We start from the raw sequence: 19,180 nt of genomic DNA on the forward strand, positions 1-19,180 counted from the left end.
CACCCGGCCACCCACGGAGTAAGAGTGAAGGTAACAAATACAGAAATAAGACATGTAAAACAGCCCAGAGGCAAAAGTTTGATGGGATAATTTAAAGTTAAGAAAAGCTGGCAAGAAACAAGCCAAGGCCGGACATTTATCATTAAGAATAAGCCTCCGTGTGTGATTTAGTTATCAGCAGGGTGGCGGGACCCCCAAAAGAGCAAAAGCAACCTTCGATATGTGGTCAGACCGACCGACCTCATTAGTATCAGGATTAACAATGCTACAATCCGTCCAGGCAGGGCCCTTATGTCGCCTCCCATGCCACTTGGCCCCACTGGGTTCTGGGTTCCCTTCCCGCGATACTGGCCGCAGGTCCTTGCAGGGAGGTTGGAGCGGAACCATTGCATCCACTCTGCTCTCTGCTAGCAAGGAATGTGACTAAGTTATTGGTCAAAGAGTATTGTAATTAATAAGTTTCTGTGTGATTATTCGGGTCTGGGTGCCAAGGAAACAAATGGGCAGACTCTGTGATTTTGACCTGTTTTAAACATGTGTGGCCCAGGCTGATGGCAAACTTGGCATTTTCTTTCCGCCACTATCTGGAGGCGGGAGTTGCCATTCCCTGTCACCATTCCCTGAACTTGACGTTGTAAAAATAGCGTTATTACTTCCTGAGCGTGTTGTCTGACTCTTTTGTAATCACCTTGCTTCTGTCCTCGAGGAAACGAGCAAAACCAACTTTACAGTGAAAGGTTTAACAGCTGCTGATTCAGTGATTCCTAAATGTGTGGTGTTGCATTAGGAGCGGCGGCGGGGCTGCATCCCAGGCACCCGGCCGCCCGCATGGCTAGCTTATGCCCGAAATAATTACACGGAAACTGTATTCTATTAAACACTGCCTGGCCCGGCTAGTTCCAGCTTCTTATTGGCTAGCTCTTATATATTGCTCTAACCCATTTCTAATATTCTGTGTAGCCCACGAGCTGGCTTACCAGGGAGGATCTTAACCTGCGTCTGTCTGGAGCGGGAGAATCATGGCGACTCCTCACTCAGCTTCTTTCTCCCAGAATTCTCTTCTGTATACTCCTCCTACCTAATTTTCTATCCAATAAAATGGGCCAAGGCAGTTTCTTTATTATAAGAAATCACTCCCACATCAGTGTGGTTTAAAATCAGAACCTCCGATGAAATGATACGGAAATTATCACCTCAATGCCATGTGTTCTGTGGCTACTGAAGGTAGTCTCTATCTTTACCATAGTCTTGATATGTCATAATAATTTGGAAGAAAAATTATGTTTTCCTTACATTTGTTTGTTTTCAGGATACATTAAAATGGTAGATCCCGTGCCTGGAGGACCAAACAACAACAATTATGCAAATGTGGAATTAATTCTTGACATTGCTAGAAGGATCCCTGTACAAGTAAGAGCCTTTGAGGAGCCAGTTCCTCCCTTTGCACTTAGAGTGAAGACCTCAAGTCCAGAGAATTAATGTGAAGTCTTGTTTTTAAATTTTGAATGATGTATTTTTATTTTATGTTTATTGGTGTTTTGCCTGCCTGTGTCTTCTGGAACTGAAGTTACAGGCAGCTGTGAGCCAACATGTGGTTGCTGGGAATTGAACCCAGGTAATCTAGAAGAGCAGACAGTGCTCTTTAACTGCTGAGCCTTCTCTCCAACCCTGGAAAGTTCTTAAATGTCTTTATATGAAATAATTAAAGCACGCAAGGAAAGAAGACGTGAGAAGGGAGGCTTACTTTATAAAATAAACATGGTAGACATAGAATGTTTGGGAAGAGCTTTCAGAGATTCCCCCGCCCCCATTCTGTGCATCTCATCTCCAAGCCATCTCAAGTAAGAATTTGACTATTTCCTGAAGAATATCTTAACTACAGTATGGTACTGTTTTTGAAGATTGTTTCTTTTTAATATTGTATTTGGAAGTTTAATATAAATATCTTAAAGCCCAATGAGGGGGGGAAGGGAATTATCCCTTAGGCCAGTGGTTCTCAACCTTCTTAATGCTGTGACCCTTTAACACAGCCATTCATGTTGTGGGGACCCCAACCAGAAACCAATTTTTTTTTGCTACCTCATAACTCTAATTTTACTACAGCTATGAATTGTAATATAGACATCTGTGCTTTCTGGTGATCTTAGGTGACCCCTGTGAAAAGGTCTTTTGATCCAAAAGGGGTTGCAACCCACAGGTTGAGAACCATTACCAAACTTAAGTGACCCTGTCAGCACTAGATACAAAGGCAGAGTTAGGTGGCCCAGAAAGTAAAGACAATCACAATTTCTTTTCCTTCCTCCCTCTCCCTACCCTAGCATTGTCCTTAAATATGAATTAGCCCCTTTATATTCTAAGTAAATACTTTTATTCTACCAGTGAGAGCTATTTCTTCCAGCTTTTCTACTCTTATCATGGCTGAAGGAGAAATGGAGGTTACATGGACCCTCCAATGCTTATGACACTTTAAAAGTATAATTGGGGGGAGGATGTCTTTGTTGGGTTTCCTAAGATCAGAAAGTATATATTTCAGACGTGAACTCTAAAATTTTACAAACTTTACTTTAGGATATAGATTAAGAGAAATGACTTTCTTATTTGGTTAATATGGATTTTGATTCATAAAATTAGATTTTTTTTTCCAGAAATTTAATAATAGAATTTCTGTATGTCCTTGTAAGCAACCCGTTTACTACATTGGATTCTAGAAACAATGCAAAGATGAGTCAAAGCGTGGTGGTCACTGTAGGTCATGAGTGGGACAAGACTATGTACCAGAAAGGAGGCCGAGATGCGCTGTTCAAGTTCCTTTCTTCTCTTGTCTTGTTTTTCAGGCCATCCAAGCCAGGTTATGTGGGCCTTGGGATAAGACTGGATCTTCTGTTGTGTTCAAACTGCAGGCTTCTTTCTCAACTCTTCCCTGGAGTGGCAGTGGTAAGAAATTATTTCTTGGTTTTTTTTTTTTTTTTTTTTTGCTTGTTAAATTTTTATTTGTGTTTGTGATGTGGGCGTGTGTGTATGTGTATGTGTGTGTGTGTGTGTGTTCATATCTATATGGGTGTATATGAGGACAGAGTGGAGGCCCAAGTGTCAAAAGCCTCCTCCACCACTTTCTATTTACTTCTTGATTTTTTTCCCCATATTTTAGGAATATAACTCAAATGCTATGTACAGATACTAAACTGAGATCTGGAATGATACTGGGATTTGATTTGGAGAAACTCTGGGAGATACATTTTGGCAGTGATAGGGGTAGTTTTCATATCCTCAGGGTAGGCTGGAAGCATCCACAGAGGCAGGCTTGTTGGATGAAATTAGACTTCAGCGGTGCCTAGGGAGTGACCTGGATCACTAGGAAAAGCCTTGATCTCACTTCCTCAGATGAATGCCTGCCATGGTTTTCTATGGGTGCAGAGATGCGATCAGTAGGCACCTTTACCCCAAACATGCTAAGAGATAAAAAGAAAAATCGAGAAATGATTTAGACTTGCCAGTTCTTTAGATTGTCATGTGACTTTTTAAGCTAATAATTATAAGAACTACCCCTCCCCTTTTATGCACTCACACACGGGGAGGGGAGGGTCCACACACGGGGAGGGAAGAGCTCGGCTCACACACTGGGATCAAAAATGACTATTGTTTTGAGACTGAACAGATTTGAACGCTTTTTCCTCCAACTCTCCAGAGGATTGCCATAGTCTCTCCAGACCTGCTGGGTCAAATAGTTTAAAAGGTTGAATTTGTTCTTGTTTGAATAGAGAGGCTGTAGTGTTCCCTTTGGAGCTGAATAGACTTTCAGGGACCAAGGAATCATGACTCTGTTGAGACCAATAAAACCTCCACTTCCGTTTCCAGAGGCTCATACAGGTTGAATTATGGGGGCTGGAGAGATAGCTCAGTGGTTAAGAGCACTGGCTGCTCTTCCAGACATCCGGGATTTAATTCCCAGCAACACAGAATGGCTCACAACCATCTAAAATGAGATCTCTCATCTTCTGGACTTCAGGCATACATGCAGACAGAACCCTAAATACAAAATAAATAATAAATTTTTTAAAGTTTGAATTATTATTTAGACCTCTGGCCCCAAAGCAGGCCTGAAACATTGGAGGTCTTTTGCCTGTGTGTTGCCGTGAGAAATCTGTCATGCTTCTCACTCTCCTCTTTTGCCTTTTCCTCTACTCCCACCCCACCCCCAATCCTTGTATCTTTGAATCTAGATCTCTGCCCACTCTCCATTGATTTTTTTTCTAGCTTAAGAACCCAAAATGCTTGCCCGTGCTATAGCTGAATACTGTTGTCTCCAAGGACTGATCAAGGTTTTATATTATTCTTCTATCCCCCACCAATCTGCCTTCAATCTTTGGTAAATAGAATAGCTTTAAAATAAGGTATCACAGAGCCAAGTGTGTGGAACATGTCTGTAATCCCTGCACTGAGGATGCAAAGGCTGGAGGATTGCAAGTTCAATACCAGTCTCCACTACATGTCAAGTATCAGGCCAGTGTAGACTACACATCCTTTTTTGAGAGTGGGCAAAAAAATTGACACGAGCTCTCATAGGTGATCTCAGGTCATTATTGTGTATTGTAGGTCTTCGTGTGGATTGGCAAGAAAATGGTTTTTCGAAGCGCATCTTAAATGTTCCACAGGATCTGTATGAGAAAGGCTATGTGAAGGATCCTGCCTGAAATGGAGCTCAGGTGGGAGATGCTGGAGCTTTCTTTACACGGGAGTAGAGGTGGTTGATGTAATATCCAGGATGAGAGGGATCTGTGTCCCCGGTAGGTGGCAGGAGCTGTTGAGACTTCAAGGCTCCACTGTTGATCACTGACTGTGTAAAGTAAGGACTAATGATCTTGCCCCAAATCCCAAAGAGATGCAACTTTTGATTTCCCTCTTAAGACACAAACATTTGCCCTCTTAAGACACAAACATTTGCAATTCTCTTTAAAACCATTTTTTTAAATTTTCATCCAAAGCAGTGAACAGATATCCTCCATCAGTGTTGGCAAATGCAGAGACTGTACAAAGGAGAATATCTTTAACTTATTGCAACAACTTGTTTCAAATAATTGACACGCAACATTTTTGGATTCCGTAAAGGAGAATGCGCCATTACTTTGGTTTTTAAAAAAAATCATCAACCAGCTCTTGCCTGTGGAGTTCTTCTTCTTGCCCGTGGAGTCTGGAGTTCTTCTTCTTGCCCGTGGAGTCTGGAGTTCTTCTTGCCCGTGGAGTCTGGAGTAGTTCTTGCCCGTGGAGTCTGGAGTTCTTCTTGCCCATGCAGTTTTTCTTGCACATCTTCACTGGGCCTTTTGTTAAGCTACCTTGTTTTTATTCGAGATTTTACTCCAGGGTTATCTATGTCTTTGAAGAATTGCAGAGCAATACACAAGTCCATTTGAACACAAGAGGCCCCTTTTCTCAAGTACAGATTGGTTTAATGGTTGCAGGCTACAAACCAGAGCTATCCAGACAGCATGATTTCATAGAGATGAAAAAAAGTCCTTTCTGCTTGACATCCTGGCGGTTCTGAACAAGCAGCAGAAATGCCGTGAAAAGAGGTCTCTAAATCTTCTATGGTTTGTGAAATTATAGTCTTGATTTTCAATATGAGCCTGACCACAAACAATCGAGAATGAAGCAGAGCACACACAACTCATAAAATACTTGAAATCTGTTGTATCATATGAGAAGCCTGCATTTCCTCCCCTGATTCCTACCCAGGAGCCTGCTCATGTTCGTGGAGTTCTTTGTGCTCGTGGAGTTGTATTTCCTGCTCACGGAGTTGTATTTCATGCTTCAGGAGACTTTCGTGCACAACAGTTCTTTATATCTTTGAAGAATTGCGGCACAGTGCACAATTTGAACACAGGAGGTCCCTTTTCTCAAGTACAAATTGGCTTAACGGTTGCAGGATGCAAACCAGAGCTACCCAGACTTCATGATTTCACCGAGATGAACAAAGTCCTTTCTGCTAGTCTGTTGGTTCTGAACGAGCAGCAGAATGGCCTTGAAAGTGGTCCCCAAGTCTTCTATTTTGTGTTTGGGGAGACTATACTCTTGATTTTCCTTATGAGCCTTGACTACACCCCCTCAAGAATTCAGAGCACACACAGCTCTTAAAATGCTTTTATTCTGTTGTATCATGAGAATCCTTCATTTCCCTCCTACATTCAGCTCAGGAGCCAGCTCCTGTCCGTGGAGGCCGCCTTGGAAACCTTGTACATGGAGTTCTTGAAAATCTTTTTTTTTTTTTCAATTCCTGTCTTTTTATTTATCCATACACAACTACTTGTCTTCCGGCTTGTTGAAGCAGTAAGTCAGACAGCACTTGCCACAATAATGTCTGTCAAAGTGGCTGGCCATGAAAACTCCAGCACCACATTCATCAGAAGGACACTCCCGACGAAGACGGCTAATTTTGCCATTTTCATCCACCTTATAGTACTTGAGTACAGCCAGCTTCACCTTCCTCTTATGCTTGTTCTTCTTGGGGGTGGTGTAAGACTTCTTCCTTTTCTTAGCACCACCACGAAGTCTCAACACCAAATGAAGGGTGGACTCCTTTTGGATGTTGTAGTCAGACAAAGTACGGCCATCTTCCAGCTGCTTGCCAGCGAAGATCAGCCTCTGCTGATCAGGAGGAATTCCTTCCTTATCCTGGATCTTGGCCTTGACATTTTCTATAGTGTCCGAGGGTTCAACCTCGAGCGTGATGGTTTTCCCCGTAAGGGTCTTCACGAAAATCTGCATCCTGGCGGCTCTGCCACCACAGATGGCGGATCAGAAAGGAAGAGCCTCCAGTTCTTGCAAATCTTCACCAGGTCTTTTATCAAGCAATCTTGGGTTTTTTTTTTTTTTTGAAGATCTTACTCCAGGGTTGTCTATGTCTTCAAAGAATTGCAGAGCAGTAATCAAGTCCATTTCAATGAAGGGGTCCTCATTTCTCATGTATGAAATTGGTTCAATGTTGGCAGGCTGCACACCGGAGACAATTCAGACTCCTATGATTTCACAGAGATGAAAAAGTAGTGTCCTTTCTGCTTGAAGCCTAGGTGGTTCAGCACCAGTGGCAGAATAGCCTTGAAAGAGGTCTCCAAATCTTCTCCTATTCCGTGTTTGTTAAGATTATATTCATTTTAGTATGAGCTTTGTCTCTTCTAGAATTCAGCAGAGCGTACACAAGTCTTCAGATTCTTGTATTCTTCTTTATCCTTTAGCAGGAAATAGATGGCATTCAGACAGATGCCCCTAGTTCTGCAGGCAGTGCAGGTTGGTAGGAAGGCATAGAATGGCAGGAGGCACAGGAGTGGCAGGAGCAGCCTCCTGGGAAATGAATAACCCTGGAGCATTCTATTCCAGGATGATGCTTTGCCTCTCCCTTGGAAAAGCATGCTCTCATTCTAGATTAAAAAAAGAAAAAACCCTCCAGAGCTTTCAGGTTCTTAGATCTCTTTAGTTCTGGGATGCAGTTCCTCCCTGCCTAATGGCAAATTTCCCCCTAACTTCCCATAGAGTAGGGTCTCTGAGAAGATGGAGCATCCTTGGAGGGACTTGGAGTCCTGTACAAGTCTGGTCTGTGCATAACCTCTTCTCCCTGCCTCACTGGCCCCTACTCAGAACCCAGGCTACCTCTATCGGGGATCTGTAAATTCCCCAATCCAAGCAGCCGAGGGACTTTGCTCTCATCCCATGCTCCCAAAGCTTCCAAGCTCTCAACAACTGTGAAGGAGGCTTTGCAGGTGCCAAGGAGCTCAGGTTCTAGGAAGGAAGACAAAGCAACCTGGCTCTTTAGATCTCTGGGTTGCACTGGAAGCCCACGCCTCACTCCAGAGCCAGCAGAGTGAATTCTAGGTAAAAGAATGGCTAAAGATGGGGAGAGGGAGGGCTAACGATGTTGAGATGGAGGATGCTTGTTGTGCGATATGTTTCATACAAATAAGTCTTGCCTGGAGATCAGAGGGCAGAGCTGGCCACTAGTTGACCAAAATGGCCAGGAAGTGGGAGGCACAGGCCTTTAATTCCAGCACGAGGGAGGTGGACACAGGAAGTGATATGGCTGGGTGGAGAGAAAATTATAAGGCAGGAGGAGACAGGAGCCTGGCCCATTTGTTCTGAGGATTCATAGAGGTAAGAGGTTTCTCTAGTGGCTGCTGCTCTACTTCTCTGATCTTTCAGCTTTCACCCTCAATATCTGACTCCAGGTTTTCGTTGTTAAGACTACTTTGGACTGCACCTCATATGGCGTTCTGATGTGGGTCCAAATTGCCACATAAAGCCTGGAAAAGCTTTTTAAAAAGATTCTAAACACAAGAATAAAGTCAAGCATGGCTTCTTGGTAGCTGTGTTTTCTCTGGTGGACTCTGTGGTGGGCAGAGCCATGATTCCTTTAAGAGATGTTGTTTCTGGCTTAGTGCTAGAGGCAGCATCCGGAACACATCCACTAGGGGCTGCACTTTCCTTATGTTGACTAGCTCATGCTTGCCATAGTCCGACTCATAACACAGACACCAGCCCATTGGTCAGGATTCCTTTTAATCGCACCCTGTACCACGTATTGTCCACTTTGGCAGCATACACCTGGTCTCTCTCCACCGCTATGTGGCGCTCCTCAGACAAGCTGTAGTACAGGATCATCTCTTCCGACAACACTTCCAGCTTATGGACCTCCTGCCAAGGCTGGATGACACATGGCCTGGGTGACAGGCCACGGGCACATCCACATCCAAGTATTCCCCTGACTTTGACAAGTGGACTGGAGCGGGCTGTTCCTCCAAGGAGAACGAGCTGGTGTGGTCCAGCACAGACTTCCTGATGACCTCTGGGTGGCTCTTTCTGAGACCCTCTCCAGGGCTGCCCGGTGCAGGTGTGCTGCCGTTCCTGCCGCCAGGTGAGCTGACCGCACCAGACATGGCACTCAGAAACACATCTTTATGGTGCTTCCTCAGGTCTGCATTTGTGATCTGCCGGTTAATGCTGCGGTGAGGGTCCGGGAAGTTCTTAGGAGTAAATAAGTACACATATGCGACCCCTTGGATTCATCCACTTTGTAACCTTAATGCTACAGTCCACACAATTCCAAACAGAATCTCTTAACCAAAGAACAGCCTCTAGAGTCCACAGGCCAATGGACTGCAGAAGATCAGCCAAGCAGTATGTTATAGCCTGAGGAGGTATGGCAAGCATTTCCTGCAGGTGGGGGGGGGGGAGAGGGATTTCTCTGAGTTCCAATACTTCCACGGATGTCACCTTGCTAGTGTCCATAAAAACTGAACATCGAGTGCCTGGCTGCTGGGAACGTTCATGATCTCCACTCATAAACCATTTTCCTTTGCAATGAAAGAGGCAGATCTTCCCAGAGAAGGCTAGCAAGATGAAGTACTCAGAGGTGAAGGGCTTGCAACGGAAGTAGTCTTCTGTCTTATGCAGAAGGTCATTGAGCTTGGTCAGACTCTTGCATGGCATTGGCAGTAGAGTGTTCCGTCAGAGCAAATGTTAGTCACTTTGACATTTGTGTACATGGCATCCGCCTGGAGATGAACTTCTAGAGATTTGTCACAGATGGCCTTCGGGCAGGTAGCGTTGATACTGATATCATCTTCTCCTGAGGTGTCATACAGAACCACCAGGGGGGGGGATGTCTGACTTGTTGAGTATCTCCACGGCGAAGATCTTCCCACACATTAATGATTCGACCACCATCACAAGGTCAGGGTCATCATTCAGAATCTCCAGCCCTGCTAGTTTGCACGTCGTAGCTTGGAAAGACAGAGAGCAGAAGCGTGGGTTCAGTCCGTATGCTTTACTCTTCTTTGACCCTCAGTATCTGACTCCAGATTTTCATTGTTAAGACTAATTAGGATTACAATTATACTTCAGATCCTACCATGGAGTGTGGCTCACTTTCCTAGAAGCTGCTTCAGTGAAGCCTACTGTGAGCTGGCTGTGCTGTGGACACCTGCTGGATGGAACAGAAAAATTCAAGGTTGGGAGAGAATTCCGTAGCAAGGGCTTGGTGGCCATCACCAGATTTACTCAGCAACTGGATTTGAGAATGCCAAGCTTCAGGGCTTGTGGTCGCTCTAAACTTTCCTCTTTGTGGACCTTTGCGGTGTGGGCCGATTCCTCCACTCTCAATACGGAGTTCAGTTTTGGAGAACCTGTGATTCATCCGTTGGCGTCAAACCAGGAAGTGTGAGAACTCTATCTAAGCTCTTTGATCCCTGTCTGTGACTGTCACTCAGCCTGTCAAAATTGAAGAACTGGGCTCCTAGACTTGGTAACTCAGCCTTCACAACTTCACCAGAATCCTCAGAGTAAAGATGCTGTCTCTGCTCTCAGAGCAGGTGACACTAGGGACAGGCAGGAACACCTGTAGGAGGCTTGCAGGGAAGGAGCAAGGGGAGGGAGACTGAGCCAGGGGAGGAAGTGTGGGATGCTGGCTCATAAGGTGCAAGCTGCATCTCCTAGCTCTTTGGGAAGATGGGGGATCTGTAGGAGTCTCCAAGAACTACCCTAGGCAGACAAGACTGATCTACCACTTTTTCTTTGTGCCCTGACTTATGATAATTATGGTAATACAAGTCTCTGACTCGCAACATTTAAGAACCACCAACCAGGTGTGGGGAGAAAGGAGAAGCTGTAGAGTTGGGAGGAGAGGTGAGAAAATGGAGTGAGGAGGAGGCAAGAGCTTAGGCAAAGGTGAGAGAAGAGGGGAGGCCAGGAGGCAGGAGAGAGGGTCTTCAGACACCCCAGCTGTGGGTGCCTCTCCACCAGGAACCTCAGGCAGGTAAAAGAGCCTGTGGGTGACTCAAGCTCCCTTGCCCAGGACACCCCAGTTGAAGGTGAAGGGAGCAGAATAGAGGCTTCTGCATCCTGCCCTGTGCTCCTCCCCCACCTTGACACCTGTAGGCAGAGAAACTGTTCATTTCATAGACTGCGGTTGGATCACTTGCTACACACCTGTAGTGACCGCAGCAATGTTGCCTGCATCCTGTCGTCTTCTGGACTTTCCCTCACTGGAATGTTCCTGCGCTGCTGGGCCCTCAAGGAAATGGTGCCCAAGGCCTTGAATCTAAGCTTGATCTACCAACGCAAACTTGTGTCCAGGTGCCCATGTGCACCTGATGAACAGGCTTCCAACGCTTGACATTTTCTTTTTCCTAAATCACTGAAATGTCAAGTTGGCATCTCACATGTTGCCAAATATGTATTGGTATGTTATATATCTGCATTATACATATGCTTATCCATACATTATGGAATGTCATTCAGGTGTAATGAAGAATGAAATGTCATTTGCAGGAAGGGGAAAAAAGAACTGGAAAAATCATCACGGTGAATAAAATACTTCAGACCCAGAACTGTAAATAGTGATTATTTTCTCAACATCATGGAACTTTTATGTTGAATGAGGATGGTGTCTAAAGGTGGGAGGATGGGAAGCCCATAAGGTTTCTCACTAAGAAGACCCACAGATGCACTAGGGATAGAATATGCCTGCCTTAGGACAGTGGTGGTGACACATGCCTTTCTTCTCTGTACTCGGGTAGCAGTGACTGACTCCCACACTCTGGCTCAACAGTTAGGTCCAATATACACTGGGATTCTCAGAGCCATTCTACGTCCTAAACTAATTTTTACCACCTCTGCTTGTTGAGAAAGCAATGGTCAGCAACTGCCAAGAAGCTTGCCTCTCCCTATGCTGCTGGCCTACGTTCTCCATGGGTGGCCAGCCTCCGCATCACTGACACGGGAGTAACACCCCCTCCTAGAAGGGGTTTCCTAGGACTGAAATGAAAAGCACAGACAGAGAGCCTTAAACACGGCTATGGTGGTGCTTTGCTCTGTCATTATGAAGAGTGCGTTTGTGAGGACTTGAGTAAATAGTAGAGAGCTGCAGAGAAAAATGTTCTTGCTGTGATTATAGATTCTAGAAAGTTAATACAATGAGCAGAGACACACTGAAAATATGTGTTGTCTGTGTAAAAATACTCAATTAGTCATTTGTATAAGCTGCTTAATATTTAAGGCCAAATTATCACACAGCTCCGTAACAATTGTTACATATCATTAATATGTGTTGGGTTAACCTTTTCTGGGCTCCTCCTCCTCCTCCTCTTCTTCGTCGTCGTCTTCATCATCGTCTTCTGTCTTCATCTCCTCCTCCTCCTCCTCCTCCTTCTCCTCCTCCTCCTTCTTCCTTCTCTTTTTAATCTGAGACAGAATTTCTCTGTGTACCTTTAAAGACTGTCCTAAAACTTGCTCTGTAGGCCAGGGTGACCTCAAACTCACAGAGATCCTCCTGCCTCTGCCCCCTACTGCTGGGATTAAAGGCACATGCTCCACCATTGCCTTCCATTTGGTTGCAGTAGGAAAGTACACACTGCCCCCAAAGAACAGTCTTCAGCTAATCACTCCCAATACACAAGTCTGTTCACTATCACAGCCATGAGATGGGACAGACTCCAGCTCATCTCCCCTTGAGCCTACCGTTCTCATCCGAGCACAACCACATTTGCCCATGACCTTGGCATACCCGATGCTCCACTTCATGTAAAGTGTGACAAAGAAACTCTGTTTACCTGCCCCTTGTTCTAGAACCCTATAGGTTTCAGGGAATAGGAGTCACTGAATCAAATAATAGAAAAAACTTAGTGCCAAGAACTAAATAACAGAACCTTGAACAACTTCTGTTTGTCTAGACACGGTTTCTGTGTGTATCCTTGCCTGTCCTGAAACTTGTTCTAAGGACCAGGCTGGCCTTGAACTCACAGAGATCCACTTGCCTCTGCCTCAGGAGTGCTGGGATTAAAGACATGACCACCACCGGCCAGTGGGGAATCTGACTTGTAAACCATACCTAAAGCTGTATCGAGGTTACAGAATTTACGTGCCTGGATTTATGGTTCTCATGTCCTCTTTTTATTAAGGATTTTTATCACAGATACATGCCTAAAAGAAGTGAATTTTGAACCATTGAAAATTGAACATAATCTCAGGTTTAGGAATGAGATGAGCAGTGTCCCAGGCTAGCTCACAACTCCTTTAAATATGACTTCTTTGTATCCCCCTTGAGGTCCAAATTTCCTGGGGACATGAGCACTGTGCTTTGGCACTTTAGTGTGAGATGTGACTTCTGTCCCTGTTGCATGTGTTGACTGAACCACGGGTGCTGGCTTAGGCATGATAAGGGGTGGTGAACAGGAGGGACTGGGAAGAATTGAGGACTACTTTAGATACTGTTTAGTTTGGTTGAGGTTCTGTTTTAGTATTTTAGAGAGGAGGGAGGCAGACAGGGTCTGGGTGTGTATCCAGGCTGGCCTGCAATTCACTGTGGCTTTTCTGCAGTCTCAAGCTCACAATCCCTACATCAGCATGCAAGGGCCAAGACTAAGCTAGATTCCTTGAGGCCTTTGGGTGGAGATGAAGATCTCTGGCAGGAAGTTAGGGAAAGTGGGCTCACATGTGGGTGGCTCAATCATACTACCTGCTCTTTCTGTGATTTCTTAACAACCTGCAATTGTGACTGAATAAGGATACCCAAATGTTATCCTTTTTCCTGATAATAAAGAAATCTGACAAGACACCCTGAACCCCAAGATCCCTTCTGCTGCAGCAGGTGGGTTCAGGTGCCAAAGAGGATGTGTGGAGTCAGCAGAAGACGTGGAGGAAGAGATGGGTGTGATCTGAGGTTAAATCTGTGTGGCTGACAGCAGTGTTTAATTGAGAAAAGATTGCTCCTTTTCTATGGTATAGTTGCATATAGGATTAAAGGAGAGACCAGGGGCTGCGAACTGGGGTGTGTCTTGAGATCAGGGTTTGAGGAATCTATCACTGACCTTGCCAATTGGCACCAGTCATATGTTAATGGGAGGGCCAAAAGTTTCTCTTGCTAGGGATAAGAAGAATGAGAGCTTTATCAAGAAGGAACTTTCCTCAAATTTCCAAGGAATGGAGAACCAGATCCAAATGCCTGACTTTGGGAAAAGAACTTCTAGGGAGCAGACACAGTTTCTTAGTCTTACTGTATGGGCCTGCTTCTCCTCATAGCACTCCCAAAAGGGAAGATCCTGATGTCTTACTCTTTTCCCACTATACTGGACCATTCTGATTTCTCTGTATTTATTAACTGAACTCTTGCCTTTAATGGCTTCAGTCTCTGGATCTCAATTGTAGACATACCCCGTGTGTCTGGTATGGGGCCTAGCACATCTCTGCCACATGGGTTCAGAACAGCTTGGCCACACTGCTGCCAAGATGTACACAGAGACTACTCTTTTGTTCCAGTCATCCAGACCTGAATAATCACACAGAAACTATATTAATTACAACACTGTGTGGCCCATCTACACATGAGAGTACTACTCAGTGGTAAAAAAACAATGACATCTTGAATTTTGCAGGCAAATGGATGGAAGTGGAAAACGCTATCCTGAGTGAGATAACCCAGACCCAAAAATATGGATATGGTGTGTACTCACTCATTAGTGGATTCTAGCCATAAACAAAGGAGATTGAGCCTATAGTTCATGATCCTAGAGAAGTTAAGTAATAAGGTGAACCCAAAGAAAACATATATAGATCCTCCTGGAAATTGGAAGCAGACAAAATCACCAGGCAAAAGTTGGGAGCATGGGGGTGGGGGTGGTAGAGGGAAGGGGAGAAGGGGAGGGTTGGGGAGAGCTTGGGGAAGTGGGATGGTTGAGATGGAAGAAGGATGGATATGGGAGCAGGGAAGGAGCTATCTTAATTAAGGGAGCCATTTTAGAGTTGGCAAGAGACTTGTCTCTGGAGAGGTTCCCAGGAGTCCACAAGGATGACCCCAGCTAGGTCCCTGGGCAGTGGAGGAGAGGGTGCTTGAACTGGCTTTGTCCCATAGTCAGACTGATGACTATCTTGAATATCACCATAGAACCTTTGTCTGGCGATGGATGGAGACAGAGACAGAGACCCACATTGGAGCACTGGACTGAGCTCCCAAGGTCCAGTTGAAGAGCAGAAGGAAGGAGAACATGAGCAAGGAAGTCAGGACCATGAGGGGTTGGTCCACTCACTGAGACAGTGTGCCTGAGCTAATGCCAACTCCAGCTGGACTGGGAATGGACAAGCATGAGATCAAACTGGACCCTCTGAAAGTGGTTGACAATTGGGGCAGACTGAGGGGCCAATGATAATGGCACTGGGATTTGTCCCTACTACATGTACTGGCTTTTTTGGGATCCTGTTCTCTTTGAATGCATACCTTCCTAAGCCTGGATGTAGAGGGGAGGGCCTTGGACTTCCCACAGGGCAGGGTGCCTTGCCCACTCTTAGGACTGGAGGGGGTGGGGAGAGGGGGTGTGGGAGAGCAGGAGGGAGGTAGGAGGAAGGAAGAAGTGGGAATTTTGATTGAGATTATTTATAACATAATAAAAAGAAAAATATATAAGTGAAATAGGCCATACCAAAAGAAGAAGAGGAAGAAGAGGAAGAGGACGAAGAAGAGGAAGAAGAGGAAGAAGAAAAATTACAACACTGCATGGCCAATGGCTTAGGCGTATTCCTATCTAGCTCTTATATCTTGAATTAACCCATTTCTATTCATCTGTGTATTACCACTAGGCTAGAGCTTACCAGACAAGGTTCTGCTGTCTTTCCCCTTCAGCAGCTACATGGCGTTTCCTGATTCTGCCTTCTTTCTCCCTGCATTCAATTTGGTTTTCCCTGCCTACCTCTATTCTGCCCTGCCATAGGCCAAAGCAGCTTCTTTATTATCCAGTGGTCATACAAAATCCTTAATAAAACCAGTTAATAGTAGGCCTAAGTATCTAAGACCAGCCTCGACTAGATTCACACATTCCAGGGTAGGAGCATGGGGGTTAGAATTATAAAGCAAAAAGGAACAGAGAAAAGAGAGAAATAAGAGACAAAACACAGATCAGAACAGCATGGGCAGGGAAATTCAATGAGCACTTGTAGGCAGAGGCTGCCTGTTCATTGTCGGCCGTCCAAACACAAAATAATCACTGAAATTATATTAATTAAAGCACTGTTTGGCCTATGGTTTAAGCATTTTACATCTTTAATTAACCCATTCCTATTATTTTCATTTTACCATGAGGCTCGTGGTTTACTGGTAAGGTTCCAGCTGGCGGGTGTCTTTTTCCTTTCGGCTACATGGTGTCCCCCTCCCACTGCCTTTTTTTCTCCTCAATCTATTTGGAATTCCCACCTTGTTCTATTCTGCCCCTGTCATAGGCCAAAGCAGCTTTACTCATTAACCAATACAAGCAACTCATTTACAGAAGGACTTCCCCTTCTCTGTCCAAATAAAAAGGAAAGTTTTAACTTTAAAATAGTAAAATTACATATTCAAACAGTTTCAAAAAATTACAGTTATAATATTTATATCTATTTTACCTTTCATCATAACTACGGAAAACTATAGCTATCTATTCTGCAACTCCATCAAAGTCCTCAGAAGGATATAATATTACCTAAGTAAACAGGAAGTGCATTGCAAGCAACTTCTAAAACTCTAGAATTGACAGAGACATCTCATTGCTTGGACAGTCACCCAAAGTTCTTTTGCAACATTGGGGCATCTATTTTCAGCCTACAGTCCCAGAAGACATTCCCCTGAAACAGATAATTTGAAGATCTGTTTTGCCTCGTAATGACAAAGTTCATCAGATGCTTTTTTCTGTGTCCTGCAAAATGTCTGGCTGTACTTTCATGAAGTAGGATTCCTGAAGGACTGTCTCACCTTTAGACAAGTTTAGCAGTCATTTTTTTTGTGGGTCCTGCATGTCCAGTTCATACAGCATACCATCAAGCAGTACAGGCCAGAGCAGTTTCTTGCCTAAATGGTGACCAAACTCTATAAGGAGCCTCTTCAATGCCCAACAACCTCTCTGAAGTAACTGGTGCTGCCATAAGTAGACATATCTCACTGTTGAGAAAAATCTAAGTTCTTAAAACATTTTTAATGTCACAATCTATATGTTTTTGAAAGATTTGAAGAATACCTATCCACCTGAAATATATCTCTGCATATGGAGAAATCCTAACATGAATACAAGCTTGACTATTATAGATGACTATCTATTAACCTGTATTTATTAATTATACATTACATTTTAAATGAGCTGTACAAACACAATATCTTATTCAAAAGCAAAAATATGCATACAACAAAATTGGCCTTAAATTTGTAACAATAGACCAAGATTCATACCAATGCAAAGTATTAATCTCTTTAGCATATTCCCCTTTAAATGAAAACAAACTTTTATAAACAGTATTTTCAAATTTGGGCATAGTTCTCTCCAAACTGCTTCCTGCTTTTTGTTGGGGAAAGTATTTTGGGGGCTTCACAGAGACCTCTCGGGGAAATCTTGGTTCATCAAACCACATTAGTCTGGAAAGAATCCACAGGTTTTCATCCTCTATGGAAATAAAAACAGAACTTCTTTTCCAAAGCAACATATCCTTAGACCCAAAAAGTCAATATACTTTTTAAAATGTATATGTTGGTTTAGCTTAGCAGCCTCAAGAATCAAATCTCTGTGTACTTATTCACAGTCAAAAAGTTCAAAGAAAACACAATATACATAATCCAGACTCTGTGTGTATTCCATCTTTATGTGGCTTATTTTTCTTACTTTATTACTTTTTCTACAAGCTTAATATTTATTTATCTTTACTCCTATGACTATGTATCTATGACTGTACTCTTTATATTAGAACTGTCTATACTTTTTCTTCTCTCTCTCAAGCCTACGTACATTTTTTTTTATTAAATACTGTGACCCATTTAGAGGTCTTTTTCATCTTAATTTGTCTTTATTGCATGTGTATCTGTAATTATTTTTTGACCAGAAGTGCTTTTTTTTTAATGCTATGCAGGCATGCCTTGGATCAATTCTGCAGCCTTGCCTGTTGGCTCCATCCAGTACAATATGTTTGAGGCATGTTCACTGCCTCTGAGAGCCATGCACACCACACCAGCTCCAGGGTCGCAGCGGGTCTATGTCACCATTAAGCAATTCGTAACACACTGCTCACAGAACCCATCTAAGTGCTCAGCTTCCTGAAAGAAGCAGAGTTGTTCATGCAACTAGCAAACCAGGAAGCCCTCCCCTAAAGAAGCCATACAACCTTCACTGCTATTGCTGGGGCAGGGAGACCTCTCTTAAAGGAGCTGCAGTGCCCCTACTTGCCATGAGCAAATAGCCCTCTGAAAGAAAAATGTGACTGTCAAGAAACTGTACTAAACTCTCTTTTTTTTGTGTCTAGAATTTTTTTAAGGCTCTCTTAGGTTTTATGTGAATGTAGTTGCCCACATTGGTCCCATTTTGTTGGCAGAGACTACTTGTTCATTCCTGACCATCTGGACCTGAAATAATCACACAGAAACTATATTCATTAAAACACTGTTTGGCCAATATAATAAGCATATTAGTAGCTAGCTCTTACATCTTAAATTAACCCATTCCTATTATTTTGTATTTTACCACAAGGCTCATGATTAACTGGTAAGGTTCCAGCAGGCAGGCGTCTTTCTCCTTTGGGGGCTACATGGCATCTCCCTGACTCAGCCTTCTTTTCTCCTCAATGTACCTGAAATTCCCACCGTGCTGTATTCTACCCATCATAGGCCAAAGCAGCTTTATTCATTAACCAATAATAGCAACACATATACAGAAGGACTTCCCACACGAAGTATTGAACCAATGCCTTTATTTTCCACATTTATAAAACTCTACTCCAAAAGGGGAAGGGGGAGGCAACAGACTTCATTAACATGATCAAAGGAATAGACAGAGCATCTCTGACCTTTGGTCCTGGTGGAGCTGATACACCTCTGTACTCAAAATACTAACTAACCACCCTATGTCAGAACCTCTGTTTTATAGTCACTTGTCAACAACTTGAAAGAACAAAATAAGCTCAAACTCTCTGACCTCTAGACAAGTTGGAGTGGACTCACGTCTGAGGACCCTCACAGTTCCTCCCTTTCAATTTATTTTAATAAAGCCTGTGCTTCTGCTAAAAGACAGATGACCGTGCCTGGCTTCAGAGCCTTCTCCCCATTTTCCAGACTTACCTGTCACCGGTACATACATTCTATCATGTACAGTCTGTCTTAGATTGCATGGGGGAAAGATCATACCCATCACTGACTACCAGC

At 43.9% G+C, this 19,180-nt stretch overlaps 1 protein-coding gene and 1 pseudogene across 1 annotated transcript; both read right to left on the reverse strand.

Annotated features, from left to right (window-relative positions):
- Window positions 1-6,247: 6,247 nt before the first annotated feature.
- Window positions 6,248-6,807, reverse strand: LOC126492336 (ubiquitin-40S ribosomal protein S27a-like). The gene has a single exon (XM_050128693.1). The coding sequence runs from the start codon at window positions 6,757-6,759 to the stop codon at window positions 6,295-6,297; it is 465 nt and encodes a 154-aa protein (XP_049984650.1). The 5' UTR covers window positions 6,760-6,807; the 3' UTR covers window positions 6,248-6,294.
- A 1,221-nt stretch (window positions 6,808-8,028) lies between these two features.
- Window positions 8,029-12,165, reverse strand: LOC126492374 (tudor domain-containing protein 7-like; annotated as a pseudogene).
- Between the last annotated feature and the right edge of the window lie 7,015 nt (window positions 12,166-19,180).

This window comes from Alexandromys fortis, unplaced genomic scaffold (genome assembly GCF_014885135.2).
Source record: "Alexandromys fortis isolate MF-2015 unplaced genomic scaffold, M_Fortis_MF-2015_v1.1 scaffold_80, whole genome shotgun sequence".
Taxonomy (NCBI): domain Eukaryota; kingdom Metazoa; phylum Chordata; class Mammalia; order Rodentia; family Cricetidae; genus Alexandromys; species Alexandromys fortis.